The sequence below is a fragment of the Mytilus galloprovincialis genome, chromosome 4 (assembly GCF_965363235.1).
Source record: "Mytilus galloprovincialis chromosome 4, xbMytGall1.hap1.1, whole genome shotgun sequence".
NCBI classification, from domain to species: Eukaryota; Metazoa; Mollusca; class Bivalvia; order Mytilida; family Mytilidae; genus Mytilus; species Mytilus galloprovincialis.
Genome location: NC_134841.1, coordinates 18,622,914 through 18,642,909, shown reverse-complemented (window position 1 = coordinate 18,642,909; position 19,996 = coordinate 18,622,914). Strand labels below are relative to the sequence as shown.

The following is a 19,996-nucleotide window of genomic DNA, read 5'->3' as shown; positions in this document are numbered from 1 at the left end:
TAACATGACAGGAGCCCCTAGTAGGACAATGTATACTTCCCCTCTGTCGGAGCACTTGAGATCCTGTTAGTGTTTGGTGGGGTTTATGATGCTAAATGTTTTATTTTGCGTCAGGTAACATGACAGGAGCCCCTAGTAGGACAATGTATGCTTCCCCTCTCTCGGAGCACTTGAGATCCCCTCAGTGTTTGGTGGGGTTTATGATGCTAAATGTTTTATTTTGCGTCAGGTAACATGACAGGAGCCCTAGTAGGACAATGTATGCTTCCCCTCTCTCGGAGCACTTGAGATCCCCTTAGTGTTTGGTGGGGTTTATGATGCTAAATGTTTTTTGCGTCAGGTAACATGACAGGTGCCCCTAGTAGAGCAGTGGTCCCCTTAGTGTTTAGTTTGGTTTGTGTTACTCAATAATTTTTTTTCAGACTTAAAATTCTATGTAGTGTTTTGTGATATTGTAAGCCTTTTTAATTGTGATAGTTCACATTATGCCATTGCTCTGACAGTTTCTCACAACTTTTCTGCTTAGTAAGTACCAGTAATAGATAATGACAAATAGACACAAATTTTGAACAGTTAGTTTTATTAAAACATGACAAAAATGGAATGACTAGACATGAGGTTACTCACAGTCACATGTTAACTGTATAACAATTGGATTTCATAGTAACAACAAAATATCAAGAAGTCCAACATGATCAATGGAGTGCTGTACATTTATGTGGCACACTTAAAAAAATTCACTAGTGTTGTTCCAGTGTGCAAGTTTGGCTCGTCAGTGTTTCCTATCACTCACAGATTCAACTATTTTAATTTAACATCTCAAATTTGCTGCAACTCTCTGGCATTCAATCATTAAGCACTAACATATAAATAATATTCTCTATTTTCTCAATCATTAAACTTTTACATATGAATAGTGTTCTCTCTAGTACTACTTTCAGAATGTTTTTGTTTTAAGTGTGCAATAGATGACCAAATGTTATGCAACAGATTTTAACAAGCACTTTTTATAAGATCTAAATCTGTGTCTAGACTAACGATTTCATTGGTGGTCAGATTAATGATATAACTTTGCAAAGTTCCCTATTTTTTTTCCTAGACAGTTTATTTCTTTTTTTTTTTTGCTACAATTTTGAACATTAACTGCCCACAAACTGACAATTTTTCCTCATTATAAAGCTTTGACATTTCTATATCAACAATTTTCACAAGTACAATGTAATATAATGATTAGAAAGGATTTTTATGATTTAAATAAAATTTACATTTTTTGTTGGTCTATGAGATAAGATTTCAAGTTTATTACAATTATAACATTTCAGCAACACTGGATTTTAAAAAAGTCAACACTATAAAATAGATCCTGATGGTACATTGTCTATACAAACACAAAAGATGTATAAAAATAAAAATTCTGGTGCCAACATTGATCATGTGGGTGGTCAATCTTTGGTCACGTCTGATTAACAACAGTTTTCAAACTTTCTTCAAAGTCCTTGCATAATTGATTTTGAACACAACCATTGTTCCCACGACAAAGTACCTTCCACAGGCCAACCTTTACTTGATTAGGCAGTTGTTTCCACAAATACAGTCACCATTGTTCAGGTGAAGTCTACTGTGGGTGATACCAGTACTGGAGACGTCAGATTACCAAAATTATAGAAGGAGAATCCTGCTGGTACAGAACATGATCGACAAGGTGATACAGGGGTTGGTGTTTTGCATAGAACTTCTTTTTCAAAGGTCAACAACTGCTGCATAAAACTCAAATTTGGTGAAATCTCATGTTTCCTGGATTTAACATACTCAAAAGCTGTATTTAGATCAATTTTTTCGTTGTACATGATATATGCCAAACAAATGGTAGCGGATCGACTTATACCAGCATGGCAGTGAACCATAGTCTTTCCTCCACGGTATTTTTCATTGTCTGAAAAAATAAATATTTACAAATTAAATTTAATGTCCAATTCATGTGAAAATGATCCTGTTTCTTAAAAAAGATATATGCACCATATGAAAATAACAAATGCTTTTCACTATTGATACAAATTGTGCTGGTGTCTAAAAAATCTGTCATTATCATTGAAAGATTATGACACAATTACAGTTATCTGTATCATTTTGGTAGTTTAATGGAATTGCCATTTAATCTCCAGTTGTCCTGAACATACATGAAATATTTGCCACTGGAGGATATTCATCCAACAATCAATGATCTTATCTCAAGTTATTGGTGGGATCCTTCACGTTTATTTTTATTCTAAACCTTACTCTTTATACTCAGTTTCCCGATTGAAGTTTTTTAAAAACTCTCGCTTTGCAGGAAAAATTTTTCAGTTCTAACATTATTTAACAATGAAAAGTTGTGAATTCCTTAAATTGACTGATTATTGCAAAAGCACTATTAATAGAATAAAAAACATTTAGGCTGTCTGGCATGAGTAAGCTAATTGTAATAATTTAACTTTTCGAAACATCAGTACAGCAACCTATTGACAAAAGTTGAGGTTTTCTAATACCTGTATACTATACATACCAATAAATTGGATGGCCTCTCTAAACCACTTGGCTAAATCTGTTGATCCATCATCTTCCACAGAAATTGTCTTGTATCGAAAGTCACTGCAGAAATGGTTTTGGCACGTGTTGGAGACATTCAAGATGGCAGTTATTCCAAGATTAATCATTTCTTCTTTACATGAGGCATTAGCGGAGTTTCCAATATATAAATAGTCCTTTAGCATTATTGGCTCAGACTGAAAAAAAATCAAAATTTCAAATATTAAAACAAAGCATTTACATGTTTCTAAATTATGGATATTTAGGAGAATAGCCATATAACTTCAAAAAGAGGGGGGTATGTTTTTTTTTTCCTGTAAAAAATATTTGGTTCCCCTAACTTAAAATTTATATGGAATCCAGGTTTTCCCAAATATAGTGTTACATTTTGGAAAAAAAAATAATTGATAGCAAAACTAAGAAAAAACTGACTCGGTCAATAAACCATAGCCCCTTTGAAGTTAAACAGCATATTTTTGTTACGTTTTTGTGGGGTTTTTTTCGTGTTTTAAAACTTGGACTATTATACTAGTTAACATGTAAAAAAGTCCTAGTAATTTGATAAGGTCATACGTTGTCATAGTTTCTGAGTAAGAAGGAAAGACATAAAATGAAAACGATCTTGATGGATGAAATTATTTTAAATTCTTGTGTGAATTGAGGTTTATAAATATTTAGTTCTATTTTCAATGAAAGCATGTGTTGATGGGAATATATAAACTTTCTGTTACCTGTGTGGAGTCTGTTCTGTACAAGGCTCGTCGACAGGCTTTATCCATCTCTACCGTTGTATCATGTACCTGTGTATAGTCGGAGGTCTGGCATAGATGTGGATATGTCTTTTGGAATTCTTTAAAACTACCTGAAATTTAAGGCAACAATTTAGACATATATGCATACATTTTAAAACGGCAAAAACATAGTTTAAATGTTGTTTTTCTAACTATAAAAACGTAGTTTTGTTAGTTGGTTCTTTCGATCCGATACTTCTATATGGTTATCTCAGATTCAATCGAGGATTCAATAACAAGACATGGAACATTAAATCGGAGACAATATAATATACTATCATGTGTGTGTCTCTAGGCTGGTTTATTAAGTATTATAAAGATCTTAAAACGCAACGTTTCTCTTCGTATATATTTTGTTCAGTTTGTCACAAACATGTTTAATTTGTTTTTATGACAAAAAAAATATTATTATATTATTTTTTTTTTCTTAGAAGATGAATTATTTTTATTACTCTTAAAATCAAATTTCGTTTGACATCACAAGGGAGTATATATATATATGGATGTACATGTTTCACCGAATATAACACCTATATTTACGGAAATGACCAATATTTCATCGAAAAATGTAAGATATTAGGTCACACCTGTATTTACGGAAATGACGAGTATTTCACGGAAATATTTAATTTATAACATGTATCCGCCACCCGGTCATAAATATAACAATTACATACATGTAGATAAACAAATATGTCAATTTCATACATGTAGGTAAACAGCCTCTAATCACGATTGTTTGTAAACAAAACATAAAAATCGTGTATAACTTGATTATGTGGGATTGTCATAAATAAGCGGTTCGCCGCGAATTACTATGACTTAGTTGCATCTGGATCAGAGTCAATTAATTTCCTGTCATTTTGTTATGAATGAATTCAGCACCACAACTGATTGATCTTGGCTACGATTAAATCATAGCCCATCGATCTCTTTTTCCCACACTCCGGCCATTTTCATTCATGTTCATCAAAGGATAGGTTTTTCCTACAAAATGTAATTATTTGATTGTCAAAGTATCGACCGTTCATCAAACAAAAAATACTCAACGGCAGTAATTTGTCCTTGGAACAGTTTTATCAATCGATTCGCAGCAGAAAAATCAATGCATAATGTCTTTTTGAGGCAATTCTGTGCGTGGGTGTCTCTATAAGGTATTAACATGTAACTGTTCCGGGTTTTAATGAAATTATCCATTGTTATAATGCCTTATATTCAGGACTTAAAAGGCTTTGTTTTTATAATAACTAAGCGTTCTACATATGGTGGTCAAGTCTACATGTGGTGGTCAAGAAGGAGTGGAAGTCAGATATAAGTCATGTAAATTAATTGTCCGTAAACTGGTTCAACTTTTTTATTTAAAATTCATCAAAGTTCCTTGAAATTAATGTGGGAAACATTTAATAATTCATTAAATTGACCAAAATGACACAAACAAATATTAATATAAAATGCATCGCTATTCATTTCTTAGATCATATGACTCTGCTTAGAAAAAACATTCAGTTACACGTCAGTCCGCATCTTAGTTTTAAATTAAAAACGTTTGTTTCTTTAAAATCATATTTAATTGATTTTCGTTCATGATTCAGATACGAAAATCAACGATTCATGTATACCGTTTTCCATTGAATAAATCAAAATTTGAACCATCATTTCATTGGTCTCGGATCACTATTAGTATTATTTTAATTATTCTATTTTGGTTTGTTAATAACTTACTATACACCAAATAGCTTTAGTTCTCACAAACAAGCCTCTTGACGATAGAAAGTCATCATTCAGTATACAGATGTAATGCCATAATATGAAAAAGGTAGGAATTTCTGAAGTACGCGAAATCGTAGTTCTATAATTTTTTAGAGTTTGAACTATTTGGACTTAATTTATTTCACTCCCGGACCATTAGCAACAAGATAAAGTCTTTCAATATTTGCTATACCATATCACGGTACCGCATCTTAACATACAAATACGTTACGGTGGTTCTTATGGTTTTTACTAGTATATCAGCAATCGTCTACTTTAAAATGAATTTGGCCGATGTATGCGTGTATGTGTAAGGATCTGTACAACTCTTAACTATACGTCCTTGATTTGTGGTTATAAAGTTTCCGCTTTTGTGTGATGCATAGTTAAAAATATCTGGTTTGTGGTTACTCCTGCCTACTATTTAGGGAAATCTCACAAAAAACTTGACTGTCATATTTACATTTTCAAGTTTTAATTTCCCGTGTATTTTTATATTTATCAGAAAAGTTATTTAAGAAAGGAAATGTAAAAACAGTTTTATAAAGGATAAGTATAAAATGTATTAGAGAATAATATGAGAATTAGGGAAACAATTCCAGAACATACAATTTTGTTTTATTTGTCTTACGTTATTAAAGAATGTGTAAGAGATGCACCTCAAAGCTTTTTTATTGAAAATCTAAAAACCAAAAAGTTTAAAATTCAGAAAATTTTCGTCCAAAGTTTCGACGTTAAAAGTTTTAATATGAAGATGAAGTTTATAAACGATAGTCATCGTCTTTCATGTTTAATCTTGTAGAAGTTTTTTTTATTGTATTCAACGTCCCTGAAGTTAGCTGCAATTTCCTATACTAAGCAAATGTTTCTATTCATTAAACTTATATATTCTATTGAGGGGGTAGGTGGGGTCATGATTCCGAAATCCTGGTCCTAAAAAATAAATTTAGATCGATCATGAAATCCCGTTCCTAAAAAATAAATTTAGATCGATCATGAAATCCCGTTCCTAAAAAATAAATTTAGATCCCGAAAGGATCAATCCCGAGCTTAAAAGCACACGATCCCGAAGTCCCGATAAAGGTCCCACCCCTCTTCTATGTAACTGATGGTTATATTTTTGACCAAGTTTAAGCGTATATTTTGAGAAAGTAAAATGTATGGCTCTGATGTATGGCTTAATATGTCCTTTTACAGGCGAAATGTATTTAAGTAGTTGAGTCTTCTCCCACCCAATCATTTTTACACGTTTCTGAATAATGATTCATAATGCATATAGTAACAATAACATATCTGTAAGCACTGAAACAATTTAAAAGGTTATTTTTTTTTTATTCAAATATCTAAATGCTGAACAAATATATAATTTGTATTCAGATACATGTATAACTTGGTTAAACTAACTCATTGTATGATCCTGTCTAGCTTTCGTTATCTTTGCATAACATGTCTTATACTAATTATATACATGTATATTGTAATGTCATGTTGTACATAAAAGGTTCCTTCTTTACATAAAAGGTCCCTTCTTTCAGATAACAAATACTCTCATTCATCTCTATTTTTTTTTTCATATTCTGTCGTTTGAATTTTATAATACATGTTTGAAAATTGTGTTAACCGACACGATTTTTCCCACGCATTTTGTCCATTCATGATTGTTGAAATTTCCTTATCAATGTAGCCGTTATTGTGATGAACACAGGATAATGTCCAAGAAAAGCCAGATGAACAACCGTCATTCAAAGTGTCAAAGTCGAAAGGCCTTCTTATCAAATTACCATTGAACTTATTTCCGGTAATAAAATATTTAAATGGTGACAGCCAATTTAATTAACATATTCGGGGTAGAAACTGATTATGTTGCTTCCGCAGGAAACAGATGATTTCCCTGTGGGAATTTGTTTACATTGCATTAATAATAGGGAAATAAATAATGAATACAAAGTGTAATTAGATATAATGATATTTGCATTTTATAATTTGTTGTACGATATTATCGCACATTAAGTATTATGTACGTTAATCTTAGATGATGTTCTATATATACATGTACAAATAAAAATATATATAAAAAGGCCTAGATAAAAAAGAGTTATGAATTATCAAAATTGCGATTGCTTCCTGTAATGTTTAAATTTGATAATTTATAGAAAATAAATACGTCCTTTGTGAGGTAAAAAGATTACAAAATTGTTTTTATAATTTGAGGCTGATGCATGAAAATGTATAGGTCTTTATAAAGACGTCTTTGTAGAAAAACAGAGAAAAAAACCTTGTGTAATTAATAATTAATTTATCATTTTTTCACCGGAGAAGAAAAATACTGTTTTTCAACGAATTCAGTCGTAATTTCATCTGATGTTTATAGATCATAGAAATATGTTATTGCAATATATGTCTCAAGTAGAATATATAATTTGTAACCTGCAACTGGCTCTGTATAGAATAACAGGTGTAAAAACGCTAATACATGTAACATTTATGCGTTCAACTACGACATGTTTAACTGATATAAAATACATGTATATGTATCGAAGCAGGGTACATAAATGGTCATACATCTTAAAGAAAACAGATGAAACATGCTCAAAGATAATCAAACTGATTTACATCTACTCTTATCTCTAGGAAATAGTAAAAAAAAAGATACACCTGACAAAACCGTCTATAAATTAACATGTAAAAACTTTTATAAAAATATATGCGAAGTTTTATCTAAGAAAAGATGTAAAAAAGATAAGAAATTAATTAAACAACTTACTTTGAAGTATAAAACAGTTTTTGCTATTAACTAGTTTACACATGGACGTCCATACAATAAACATATCAGACATCTCATCACCGTTCTGTAAGTAGGTTCCGTCGTCATACATGTAAATTCGTCCAATTTGTCCAGTTTTTAATTTGTTTTGTATTTCACAACCAAGCATCGATTCAAGACGAATTTTTCCACCGTTTCTGACTCTTCTTTTTAGGATAGGAGGACAATACACATTGCAAGCACCAATAATGTGATCTTCGTTGTAGGATAAATAGGATCTCGTATCAATTAATAAAATATTATCTGTAGATTCGGATAAATGCTGTTCCAGATTGTTGAAAAATGTATAGCTATTTATGAAATTCATTTTCATGACTTTCTCCTTGCTCTTCTAAAGTTGTAACTGAGATTTCATTCATAAACGAATCGTAAAATTTATGAATGGGATTATCAACAACCATTACAACTTCCGGTGAATTGATTAGATGATATCCAATCGCGATAAAGCCAAGCCTGAGCAAGGACCGCCCATTAGATATATTATCATCGTCATATTGATTAAATTTATTGATTGGTGTGGGAAATTATTAATAAAACCATGTCAATAACGGCACATTTGTATCAAAGAAATGTGTAGACTTTAATAATAATGTGATTAATGAGGCGCGTCCATTTGTATGAATGAAACACCTACAAATGAACAAAAATGGAAACCAAAATTCCCACAAGGCATTCATTCATTCATTCTCCAGTCAATTATTACTCCTACTATTTATAGTAACATCGTAAATTTGTAGTAACTGGAATTCCAGAGAAATATCGTTTGAAACACAGGCGTTTAATTTGGCACAGGATTTGGATACTTTCATTGTTTGAACTGAATTGTTAATTTTTTTCAAGTATAGAAAAATTAAGATAGCATCAATCTTTAAAGGCTTTAAATTTAAATGTGTCTTTTTGTGATTCTTTTATGATTTACCAAACTATGCATGGGCCCTTAGAGGACAATTATAACAGTGGGCCTATGTGAATGATTAGACACACTTGCATAATAGCAATACGCACGCATATTTATATGTATACATGTAAATATAACACTTCTAATAAATAGTCAGTCAACGACCTTTCTTACGAGGGCGTATAGTTACCGTATACTTTAATTTTATTTTGGCGTTGTATACTTTTTAGACGTGTATTTATCCTTTTTCATGACCATCCGACGCCCTCGTAAGTACGGACCGTCGTTGACTATTATTTTGTACATCCTCAGAATATATCTATATACGTGTGTATGCAAGTGTTTCCGTAATCATGTTTTCACAACTATGTAAATTGAACACACTATTTAATGGTATGACTGCCGTAGTTATGTGACCAGTCCACTGTAATAATAAACATTGACAAGGCAGGACAATGGAGTGACAAAAAATAAACACAATGACCATTTCATTAGAAAGAAAAAAAACAAGCTTCATCATGCAGTTTGCATTCGGATTCTTTTTAAAATACGTAAATTCTTGCAGCTGATATTATAGCCAAAGATTTATCTGACGTCTGACGTCCTTTTCTAGTAATTCCTGGTGTCGTGGGAGGCTGTGTCGCTCACCTAAATTGTCTATATGCATCTTCACCAATTATTTGCACAGGTACTTGTGGACAGGATACCCTTTGGGTGCCCCTGAGTGGGAATATCCCGAATGACCCCCCATGTAGTTTAATTTTGATTTATTTTTTATTAAACGTTTATTTAAATTGTTTTCACTGGGAATATATCATTATATGTCGAAGTTACTGACAAACAGCATTTGAGATTTTTGCCAGTCGACTGATATGTATTGGTATTGGTTTTCCTGTTTAAATGAAAAGGATGAAAAATATAACAGGAATAAAACAGTGTAAAATGGAGAGTTGTCTCATTGTCCACATCTTCCTTATCTAATCCCTTAAAGTAGAAAAGTATGTTGGTTTTTTTTTAATTTAAAATGCCATTGCCGCACTCCATAAAAATGATTTTATATTATCTAAATTATTTGAATTGATGGTTATAACTAATAAGAGTAACTAATATAACACGCACAAGTTCTAGTATACTTTGTTGATAGATCATCTATTTAATAAAAAGTACGAAAAGGATGTGTAAAGCATTTTCGATTTTTCTTTGAATTCGGTTGACCAATTTTCCGACAGACGACTGACATTATAATTTTATATATCTTAAGGGATTAAACTTTTTCATTCGTTTTATGTATTTCATCTTTTTCATTTAAACAAATACGGCACACAAAAAAAATATATTTAGTGAGTGTGGTCTTATTCTTACACCTGTCCTTTGTAATATTGGCCAATGTCAGTTTTACATTCATATGCAGTAATTAAAGATCTGTTCTTGCGAACTGCAAGTAAAAATTATAGTCCGAGAGTATAATCTGAAATCAATTTTATTTTGCATTCTAAACTCAACTGGTCTAGAGTTCTCATCACTTGGCGTCCGTCGTCCGTCGGCGTCCGCTAACCTTAACAAAAATTCTCTACATGGCCAAATTAGCAACAATCATCATTAAGGTATTCAGTTTAAGAAATGATGATGCGACCGATGACCCTGCTTGACAACCAACATGTTAGAATAAAGAACATATTGGTAAAATGCAAGTTTAGTAATACCTTTTGGTTTTTGGTTTTTTTTTTTATGTTTTTGCACATTATCTTGAAAAAAAAGTATATATAGGAAAAATTGCCAGCAAGGCCAGATCTGCAAAAAGTGAAATGAAAACGTCAGTGATCGTCAGTTGACTCCTTATTTCAGTAACTACTCTTTAATGTCTTAATGTCCATTTAAACCATTTTTTGCTATTTCATATCTTGGAAAATATAAAGATAGGTGTTAATTGTTGTCATGCAAATTATTCAGTTAAACAATCGAACTAATATCAAAGTTGTCATGATATGAACTTCTCCATGTTCAAACTAGATATTTCTGGAATTCTAGTTAGTACGAATTTACGATGTTACTATAAATAGTAGGATAAATAGCTGACACGGCAATGGGTGAATGCCTTGTCAGAATTTTGGTTTCCATATTTGTTCATTTGTATTTTTTTCATTCACACACATGGACGCGCCTAATCAAGTTAATAAATCTTGAAAAGTTTAACTTATAATTTTCCACACCGCAAAATGATTCACAAGGTACGAATCGATCTAAAATTAAGTCAATATTATAAGCCTTTGCTAGTCTTGACAATCTTTTTAAACTTTGGTTCATAAGCATGTTTTGGAGTTAAGTCAATCTAATTAAAAACCGATCTCTCATAGCTCCCGTTTTCTGATATGTCGCGTGGGAGATCTAACGAAACCCGCTTTGAGGTCACATGTGAGTGACCTCGTAGGTGTGTCTTTTTCAACCAATGAAATTGAGTCTTCCACGATCTTGGAAGTTTAACGTAAGGTAAAGGGATGTAACTCATTTTATTTACGACAAAATCGTCAGTCAAAATAATTCATAAACTTTTTTGATTGGCTTATTAATAGGTCGTCAACTCATTTGAATATCATTATAAATTCATAACTTTTAGTTCACTCACATGTGACCTCAAAGCCGGTTTCGTTAGATCTCCCACGCGACATATCAGAAACAGGAGCGATGAGAGATCGGTTTTTAATTAGATTGGAGTTAAGTGTGCATGGTATCCATTTCTTTGGTCTATTTAAGAACAAAGAAGATGTGATATGATTGCCAATGCGACAACTCTCCACAAGAGACCAAATGACACAGAAATTAACAACTATAGAGGTCACCGTACGGTCTTAAACAATAAGCAAAGCCAATACCGCATAGTCAGCTGTAAAAGGGCAGAATACATTATTGTCTAGAAACCAGCTATAAAGCCCACATCTGTTGGTCAATGGCGGGTTTGATTGGTGGCCTTGAGCGGGTTTTTTTTTCGGTTCGATCTTCGTTCGGATTGTTGTTTCTTTGAAACATCCCCCGTTTCCATTCTGTATTCTGTAAAATGGTTTTTGTATCCCTCATTGATTTTTTAGAACAGTTTGACTAATCGCGAACACATATATTCATCATTTACTTATAGGAAGGGTCGATATTGTTTTTTACATCCGACAACTGTGTGTGACCTTTAGAATCGATGAACAACCTTGGGAGATGTTATTAGATTTCCAAGGTTGTCTGAGAACAATAACCTGATTTCCTGTCACGGGCAATATGCAAAAATCACTGGTGGACTTTTAACAGCTTAATATGTAACTATAGACTTTGGACAAATCCCCCGACTATAGCGGAAACTGCAAATTGTGTGGACACTGTATATTGACATACAGAACACCTTGAACGTTCCATCAAATAAGTCTGTGCATAGAACTTTAAACACAGAGACTCTTGCTATAAAAGATATTAACAGAATTGACAGGTGACTATTCCGTATATAAACACTGGTTTCCATATCAGACAAGAGCATTCTTGGCCCACGTTTTCTGCTAGCAATCAATGAGATCTCTTGGACATTTTAACACTATAGACTGTAACTACTTTTCCATTCAATTTTTAAGGGACATTTAGTAGATAACTGTAATGTATTTTAAGCTTTGCCTCCGTAAAACGTAGATTTTACTGAATTAAACTTACCTAGCGACGCTGAGCGGATCTGGGTTAACGGATATATGCTACAGTAAAATCAAATTTTACAAAGGCTAAGCTTAAACTACAAAAGTCAATACAGTTATCTACATTCTAATGCCACATATTATAATAAATTTCATTGTTGTAAATATTTTGGAATAAAAATGCCGTAAATGAAAAGTCCGCGAAACTGTTATATTGTCCTATTTTATGGTAAGCTTTATATGTCTATCATCGGCATTTGTAAAAAGAGAAGAACGTTTATGTCAACATTGTTGTCTAAATAAAATAGATGATGAAGAGCATTTTTTATTTACATGTACAAAAAATAAAGATTTGAGATTTGAATTTTTGCAAAAAGTTAAAAATATCTATTCCGATATAGATAATATGGATAATTTGGATAAATTGGTTTTATGTCTTTCTTGTCCGTCAATTATGCAGTATGCTGCTTCATTTGTTAAAAAGTCATGGTCACTGAGGAGGGTGGACTCAACAACTGCATAGTAGATACATATATGTATATAATGTTTGGTTCTTTTGTTGGTTTTTTTTCTGTATGATGTATTGTAAAATTACTATGTTGATTTATGTATGCCTTCAACCCATATGGGTACAAATGTGCATTATATTCAATAAATATGTAAAGTAGTATACCATGATACTATATTCTTATTATGTAACAGTTACATGTCGAGCAGATAAGTAATCAAGAAATTCAAATTAGTTTGGGTGGGATTAGTCCGAGATTGCTGTGACGTTCGACAACCTTTAATAGAACTAAAAATTCCGTCAGACGTCAGAGAAATATCTCGAACTATAGGGTTAGGTAAAATTATGTAATAATAAATTATATCTAAGTTTACTGTAAGCAATCCGAAGCTGCACAGTATATATTTGACAATATATTATAATAAAAAGAACATTTTTTTATTGAAGCTGTTGTCTTCTATCTCCAGGAGGGGACTGGACCGTAAACCTTGGCTACGAAACTTTTTGTCTTCTGACTGTCATTGGAATATTTAAAGCAGGAGCAGATCTAGCAGTGTTTAAAAGAGGGTTCCAAGGCAGGATAACGGGGTTCCAAATTTATGTCCCTGTCCAAATCATGACCGTGATTGATCGTCGAAAAAGGGGGATTCCAATTATCAGTTACTTTTTTTTTACTACGTTAGACATTTGTACTTTTTATTTTGCCGATTTTATCATGCGAAGAAAAATTGCATAATATTATTTCCACCTTTATGATATTTGTTCCTGGTAATGAAACTTCATATGGTTCCGATGTCACGGAACAGAAGTTCCTTCATAATATAATTTCCAAATGAAACAAATATTCTGGAATATTATTTCCACAGGAATAAATATTACAGTAGATGTTCCTAACGGAATAAATAGTATAGCAATGGCGTAGCTTGCATGTATGCTCAGATGCTCAAGCATCCACATCATTTTGACAAAAAAAAATAAAAAAAATAGCAGCAGTTTAACTCGGAAGTATCCAAATGAAACAAGGTTGAGGATATGAGGATAACGTCCAGTCATTTTTCGAAGCTGTATGCCTGGTCTTTCATTTAGGATAATTTAGTTTGATAGTTGAATCGCATAATAGTGTTTCAAGTTAACTTTTGTTCGTAAAAATAGTCTATGTCATCGGCTAAGGCAAGCGGAGAGGACTGATATGCAGACCCGTGGACATGTTTCATCTGAAAATTGAACCTAGTGGAGTGATGGCTTCTCATTTGACTATAGCAACTAACAACTAAAACACCATATCTGATATCGTTTCTGGCGACATTGTAAACGACGTGATAAAAAAAATTAATTTGTAATAGATCGTGATAAGTCATAAGCTTATGAAATTCTCGTTTCTATCTAGGTTCAAATACTAATTTTATTTTCAATCAGTAAAGAACAAAGATCCAATGTTCCCCGCCATGCACATGACATGTCATATTGTATCTATCAAATTGTCAAAGACATTGCTTATGATATGAGTTTCACTTAATCTGACAAGAATTGTACACCCTTTATTATACTCGTTGTATGTAGTCCAGTCAATCTAGCATAAATTTGACCCTAACCCGAAAGTAATTGCAACAGAAGATTTTAAAGTTTTAATCTTTAGCATTATACCCCACTTATACACAGAAAAAAGTCCCATAAAATCTAACTTGAGGAAGACTAAAAAAATCCCCATTTAAAATTCCTATGGAGATTTGCATTGAAAAGGGAGATAACTCTTGCAAAAAAGGCAGAAATATCAATAAAAATTGATACAAAATTATAACTTTACCGCTTCTATTCATCAGAATGTATTGATTCTTGATTTTTTAGGGGTCTTTAGAGTATAACAAACAACTCTAAAGGTGTTTTCATATATTTCATCAAGCTATAATCTAGGTATCGTAATACATTAGTTGACCATTTATTGAATTTTTCAACATGTCAAGGTAAAGAATCTCAAATTTAATAAAAAAAAATTAAGCATGTATTCTTCTTTTTGTGGTTTAAATTTTCTTTTGATAAGTAAGTTGCTGAAAAAATATAATATACAGATATAAACAATACCAAATTTTCACATTATTTTTTCAAAATGGTTACAAAGCTTCAAATTTGCAATTTCTTAAATGAAAATGCACGAAAAAAATAAAACTACCCATAACACTTCAGTTTTGTACATTTCATGAGCAGAAGATTATATAATTTAGTCAAATACAAACTTATAACCCCATCAAAGTATCATACTTTACATAAATTTCAAGAAAAACAACCAAAAACTGACCAAAAAAGACTCATTCATGTAAGAGTTATCTCCCCTTCCAATGTTAATTTCCATAGGAAATTAAAAATGCTGATTTTCAGTTTTCCTCAAGTTAGATTTTATGGGACTTTTTTCTGTGTATATAAAGGGCATAATGCTATAGATTAGAACTAAAACATTTTCTGTTGCAATTAGTTTGAGGTTAAATTTTAGTTTGACTGGACTAATGTCAATGATATGGAAGTAGAGCTAATCAGTAATGGCTGTCAGTCATATGAATTGAAATCCTTAAATTTATTTTTACTTATGTATGCAGACGACACTGTTTTATTTAGTGAGAACATAGATCACCCCGTATAACCCCGATACAAATGAAACCGGACGTTGACGCGTTCGAGTCGAGCACACCTTGAACAACCGAGGTTAGACAGACTAACAATTACAATTTTAAGGTAAGTCCTTTAATATTTCTCATGATATTTTGCTTCAATATATACTATGATATGTCACTTATATTGTATTGCTATTTGTTTTAAAAATACTTTATTTCTAAAGTCTAAAATTAACGAAACGCACCACCTTGGCAATAGTAAAAGCATGTTTTCTATTTTTAATCGTTATAAATTCCAAGTTTCTCGCATCTTTTACTTTTGCAAACATACATTTCTAAAAATCTTATCGTTTGACCTAAACAAAACACTTAAAGTTGTAGATATGCATGCTATATAGACAACGAAAAGTGCATCTCTTTGTGCATCTTTAATTTTTAACTCTGTACGCTTCGTTGTCGTTACACTGTTTTATACTGTACGAGTCGTTGTGACAATAATGCGTTTTAAAATCAAAATTATCATGTTTTAAAACATATTTTTGTATGTAAATCTTAATATACACGTTGCAAATTTACCATCATAAGCCAATATATTATTCTCATTGTACAGACAAATTCCAATTTCATGTATTTCAATTCATTTGTGCATATAAGAAGTTTCATTAACCATGCGAACATGTATATTATTTTGAAATTCAATCGTTCGACAAATTTCAGATGTTATTGATTGAGTGGACGGCTACCTGTCAATCTGTCATTAAAAATCTTTTCTAGTATTGGGCAACAATAATTTTATTTTTTTCTCGGGAAGGGGGAGGGGTTGATTAGAGTCCTAAGGAATAATTTAAAGGCCTGGTAAACGCTGAAAATTAGCAAACCTACAAGAAACAGGATTAAAATTATATTCTGAAGTGTAAAATGCCGGAAAACGATTATTGTTCAACAATGAAAAATAAAATTTTCGCACGATTATGCCACGTAAAGAAAATAAATAATATATTCTTCTGCCCCCTCCTGATATCAAAAAGTCTTCTCCTTATGTCCAGTTATGTAATGTGATATACAAAAGGAAAAAAAAAATTTATACTACAAAAGCAAATAAAGCATGGCAGCAAGGTATCAACAAAAGACATACATTAGGTTTTATAGGTTTGTGCTTACAAAAAAGTTCAGCATTTGTTTTAATAACAAATAGATAATCTTAAAGCTTACGGGGGCCTTCTGACCACTGGTCCCTTCTAAAAAATGTTTTCGAGTGGCTATGCAACTATGCTCTTGACTTTATGCTAGTATAAAACACGAACACATATGACAAAAAGACATGAAATACCTATCTAACTTAAGAGTAGTTGTAGTTACTGGGAGCTAGTGCAATGTCAATTTTTCAACTACATTTTTTTTTATTTGAGTTAAATGTAATATATGTACTTTTTAAATTTCAGTATATATCTTATAGAGGAGGAAACAGTCGAGGAGTCCGATGGCTCAGAAAAAGAAGAAGTGGAATATCACAGATGTAACCTATGTGTTTATGAAACCAAAAGAAAGTTTGACTTTAAACGTCACAAAAATAGAGTTCATGAAAACCAAAAACAGGACAGTGTTCCCGATGATAGTAAAACGTATCGCTACCTTTGTCATGTTTGTGGCCTTATGTTCCAGTCAAGATCTGGACTAGCAATTCACATTTAGGACAAACACACATTAATATTCAGATACAAATGTAGCACGTGTGGTATTGGGTTTAACCGGCTTTGGGACTTTAGAGGACACCTCAATCTACACAATAACATCAGAACAGAGAAGTGTCCCCTGTGTAGTAAACAATTCACGTACAAGAATTCCCTGAACGTCCACATTAAGGCTCACCACTCAAAAGAAAAAGAAATTCCGTCGTACCTGTGTAGCACTTGTGGTTGTGGATACAAGTCCTTGGACGCGTTGAGGGAACACAGGAAAGTGGTTCAAGAAGGTCGCCTTTTGTCCTGCATATGTGGAAAACAATTTAAATGGCGATCAAGTCTAAAGTATCATTTATCTGTTTGTAACTTATACAGAAAAACACATAATAATAAAAAATTTTACTACAAATATTTTTTCTTATTTAATATGCTAGTTATCTAATTTAGTTTCGCCTGACGAATGACACAAAAATCAATGACATAATGATGGTTACAGCTTGACTTCATTTTCCTGTTGTGCTGGATATCATGATTACTATAAAAAAAAAATGAACCACTTCATTCAATACAAAACGTAAAAATTATAACAGAAGAGGGATAAAAAATTAAATATCCTCTGATTCGTCATTGAATTCAAGTCCTTTGCGAACATGAGGAAGTATTTTTGATTCATCTAACCGATGGAATTGGCGAATAGGTCGTATTTCTCTGGCTGGCATCGGTGGATCACTGATGCAAGATTTCACTCGTCGTCTTGTCCACGTTAACTTTGATTCTCTCAGGTTTATCAAATGGGTGATTTCTTCAAAATAAGATTTTTTTTTTGCAAAAACAAGCATAAACACATAACATACTAGCCACAAAAAGACATACAAACGCACAATTTATTTTTTTAAATCATTTTTAGCTAAAGAAACAATAACTACAAAACCGCTTATTTCTTGTTCGTGTTTAGGTATTATTTTATGAATAACTTTTGTTAGTCAGCATATCAACATTTGAGTTATGTTTTGTTGGTCTGTCATGTTACTTCAGAGGCATAAGTTGTCGGAATGGATATTTCATGCAATACACTTTGTATCGTTTATGATTATTGTAAAATGCCGAAATTTAGTGTTGTCCTTAGTTACACTATTAAAACACCTCCATATGACGATAGTTTCAATAACATATAACGTTAAAATTTGGTAACGGTTGTGATAGATAAAACTAGGAAATTTCACAGTATACATTGACATATGGATCTTTAATGTAACGTCATTTTTCTGTTCTCAGTCTTTTATGCCTTAGTTTATTAAACATTTATTTATCAATTACAACAGTTTGAAGCTATTTATGTGACTAACATTGGTTGTAAAGTTTTGACACTAGAAGGGATACTGAAGGTTTCTGCTGACGGTGTTATACTTTGCAATTTCAATAGTTCATGGAAAGGGTACACTCTTGCTCTGTTTGTTTGATGATGAAATCCTCTTCAAAAAGTGAATATTATGATAAGAAAACGATTATTCATACATGTATCACTTCAATGCAAAATACTATCATCCTTTTGTTGCCACTTAAAGTTTTATCATTAATTTTCCATCGTTTGACAAGTTCTGAGTAGCGCATTGAAGAGGTGTTAGATAATGTATACCACTGTACAACGTCACAGAATAAACGGTACGTAATGTTTTCAAACGGAAAGGAACCAGACGCCAAAAGTTCATTAAACTGTACAAAAGAATTCCATTCGCCGACATCTCTCAAATTTGATATCACCTTCGGCAAGATAGACGATAAAGTAACGTTCAAGGGCGTCTTTTTCAAATATCCTACCGTCATCAGATTCTATAAAAGATTGGTTATCTAATACATCTGGTGAACAATGGTCAACGAGCTCGTCTGGTCGTTGTCTTTTCGGCAAACTTGGACCAACAACTGCATTTTGACGAGGCTCGAAATCGTGAATATTTAGAGATATCGAATTTGTATTGGCTGTGATATATTTATTTTTTGACTTGATTTCATCTGGAATAACGTGGAAATTGCGAGTTTTTAGTAAACTTTTGCCTTCAGATGTGCGCTTGATTATACATTTCAGTTCTTGCTTTGGATGACTGATAATTGCATGGTCTACTATTTCACCAAAGTTGGCAAATGACAGTTTACAATAGAAACACAGAAAAAAGGTTGCTGCTGCCATTACGAGTACCTTAAAAAGAAATTTATTTGTACCTTTTTTTGTCAACGAACTGTACAGTGGTTGTTTGTCATTGAGGAACGAACTTGACACATTTGGTGGAACGAACGATACAGTACGAGTTGACCTAATTTTGTACGATTTCGTGTTTAATTACATTTCTAGAGAACATTTGAAGCTGACGAGATGAATTAACTAGTCATTGTTTATCATTGATCAAAGTATCGCTTCGCAAAAGTTTATATAAGATGAGATATTGACCATAGTTTACCCCAAAAAACGTAGAATATCACACCATGACTGTGCGTTTTACATATTGCAGTTTTATCAAACGCTTTTTACAAAATCTGGAATTTACAACCATTTTATAATTGATTATATAAACTAACATGCTTATGTACATATTGATATACACTCACATAAATTCGAGAAAGGCCCTAGAAGTTGTTGTCATTCCAAATGTTGTCCTAATTATCGCTTCGAACGCGTCAACGTCCGGTTTCATTTGTATCGGGGTTATACGGAGTGTAGATGA

The 19,996-nt window shown here is 32.3% G+C and overlaps 1 protein-coding gene across 3 annotated transcripts; it reads right to left on the bottom strand.

The window, feature by feature from the left end:
- Positions 1–559: 559 nt before the first annotated feature.
- On the bottom strand, positions 560–8,305 carry LOC143071534 (dual specificity protein phosphatase 1-A-like). 3 transcript variants are annotated; one of them, XM_076245900.1, is made up of 4 exons: positions 7,870–8,305; positions 3,297–3,427; positions 2,543–2,762; positions 560–1,933 (listed from the first exon to the last, which is right to left on the bottom strand). In XM_076245900.1, exons 1-4 carry the CDS (start codon positions 8,240–8,242, stop codon positions 1,605–1,607), a joined length of 1,053 nt encoding a protein of 350 aa, XP_076102015.1. In that variant the 5' UTR covers positions 8,243–8,305; the 3' UTR covers positions 560–1,604. The 3 variants fall into 3 exon arrangements, with proteins under 3 accessions (XP_076102015.1, XP_076102016.1, XP_076102017.1); XM_076245901.1 differs by lacking the exon at positions 7,870–8,305 and adding an exon at positions 4,173–4,377; XM_076245902.1 differs by lacking the exon at positions 7,870–8,305 and adding an exon at positions 4,034–4,052.
- Positions 8,306–19,996: the final 11,691 nt, after the last annotated feature.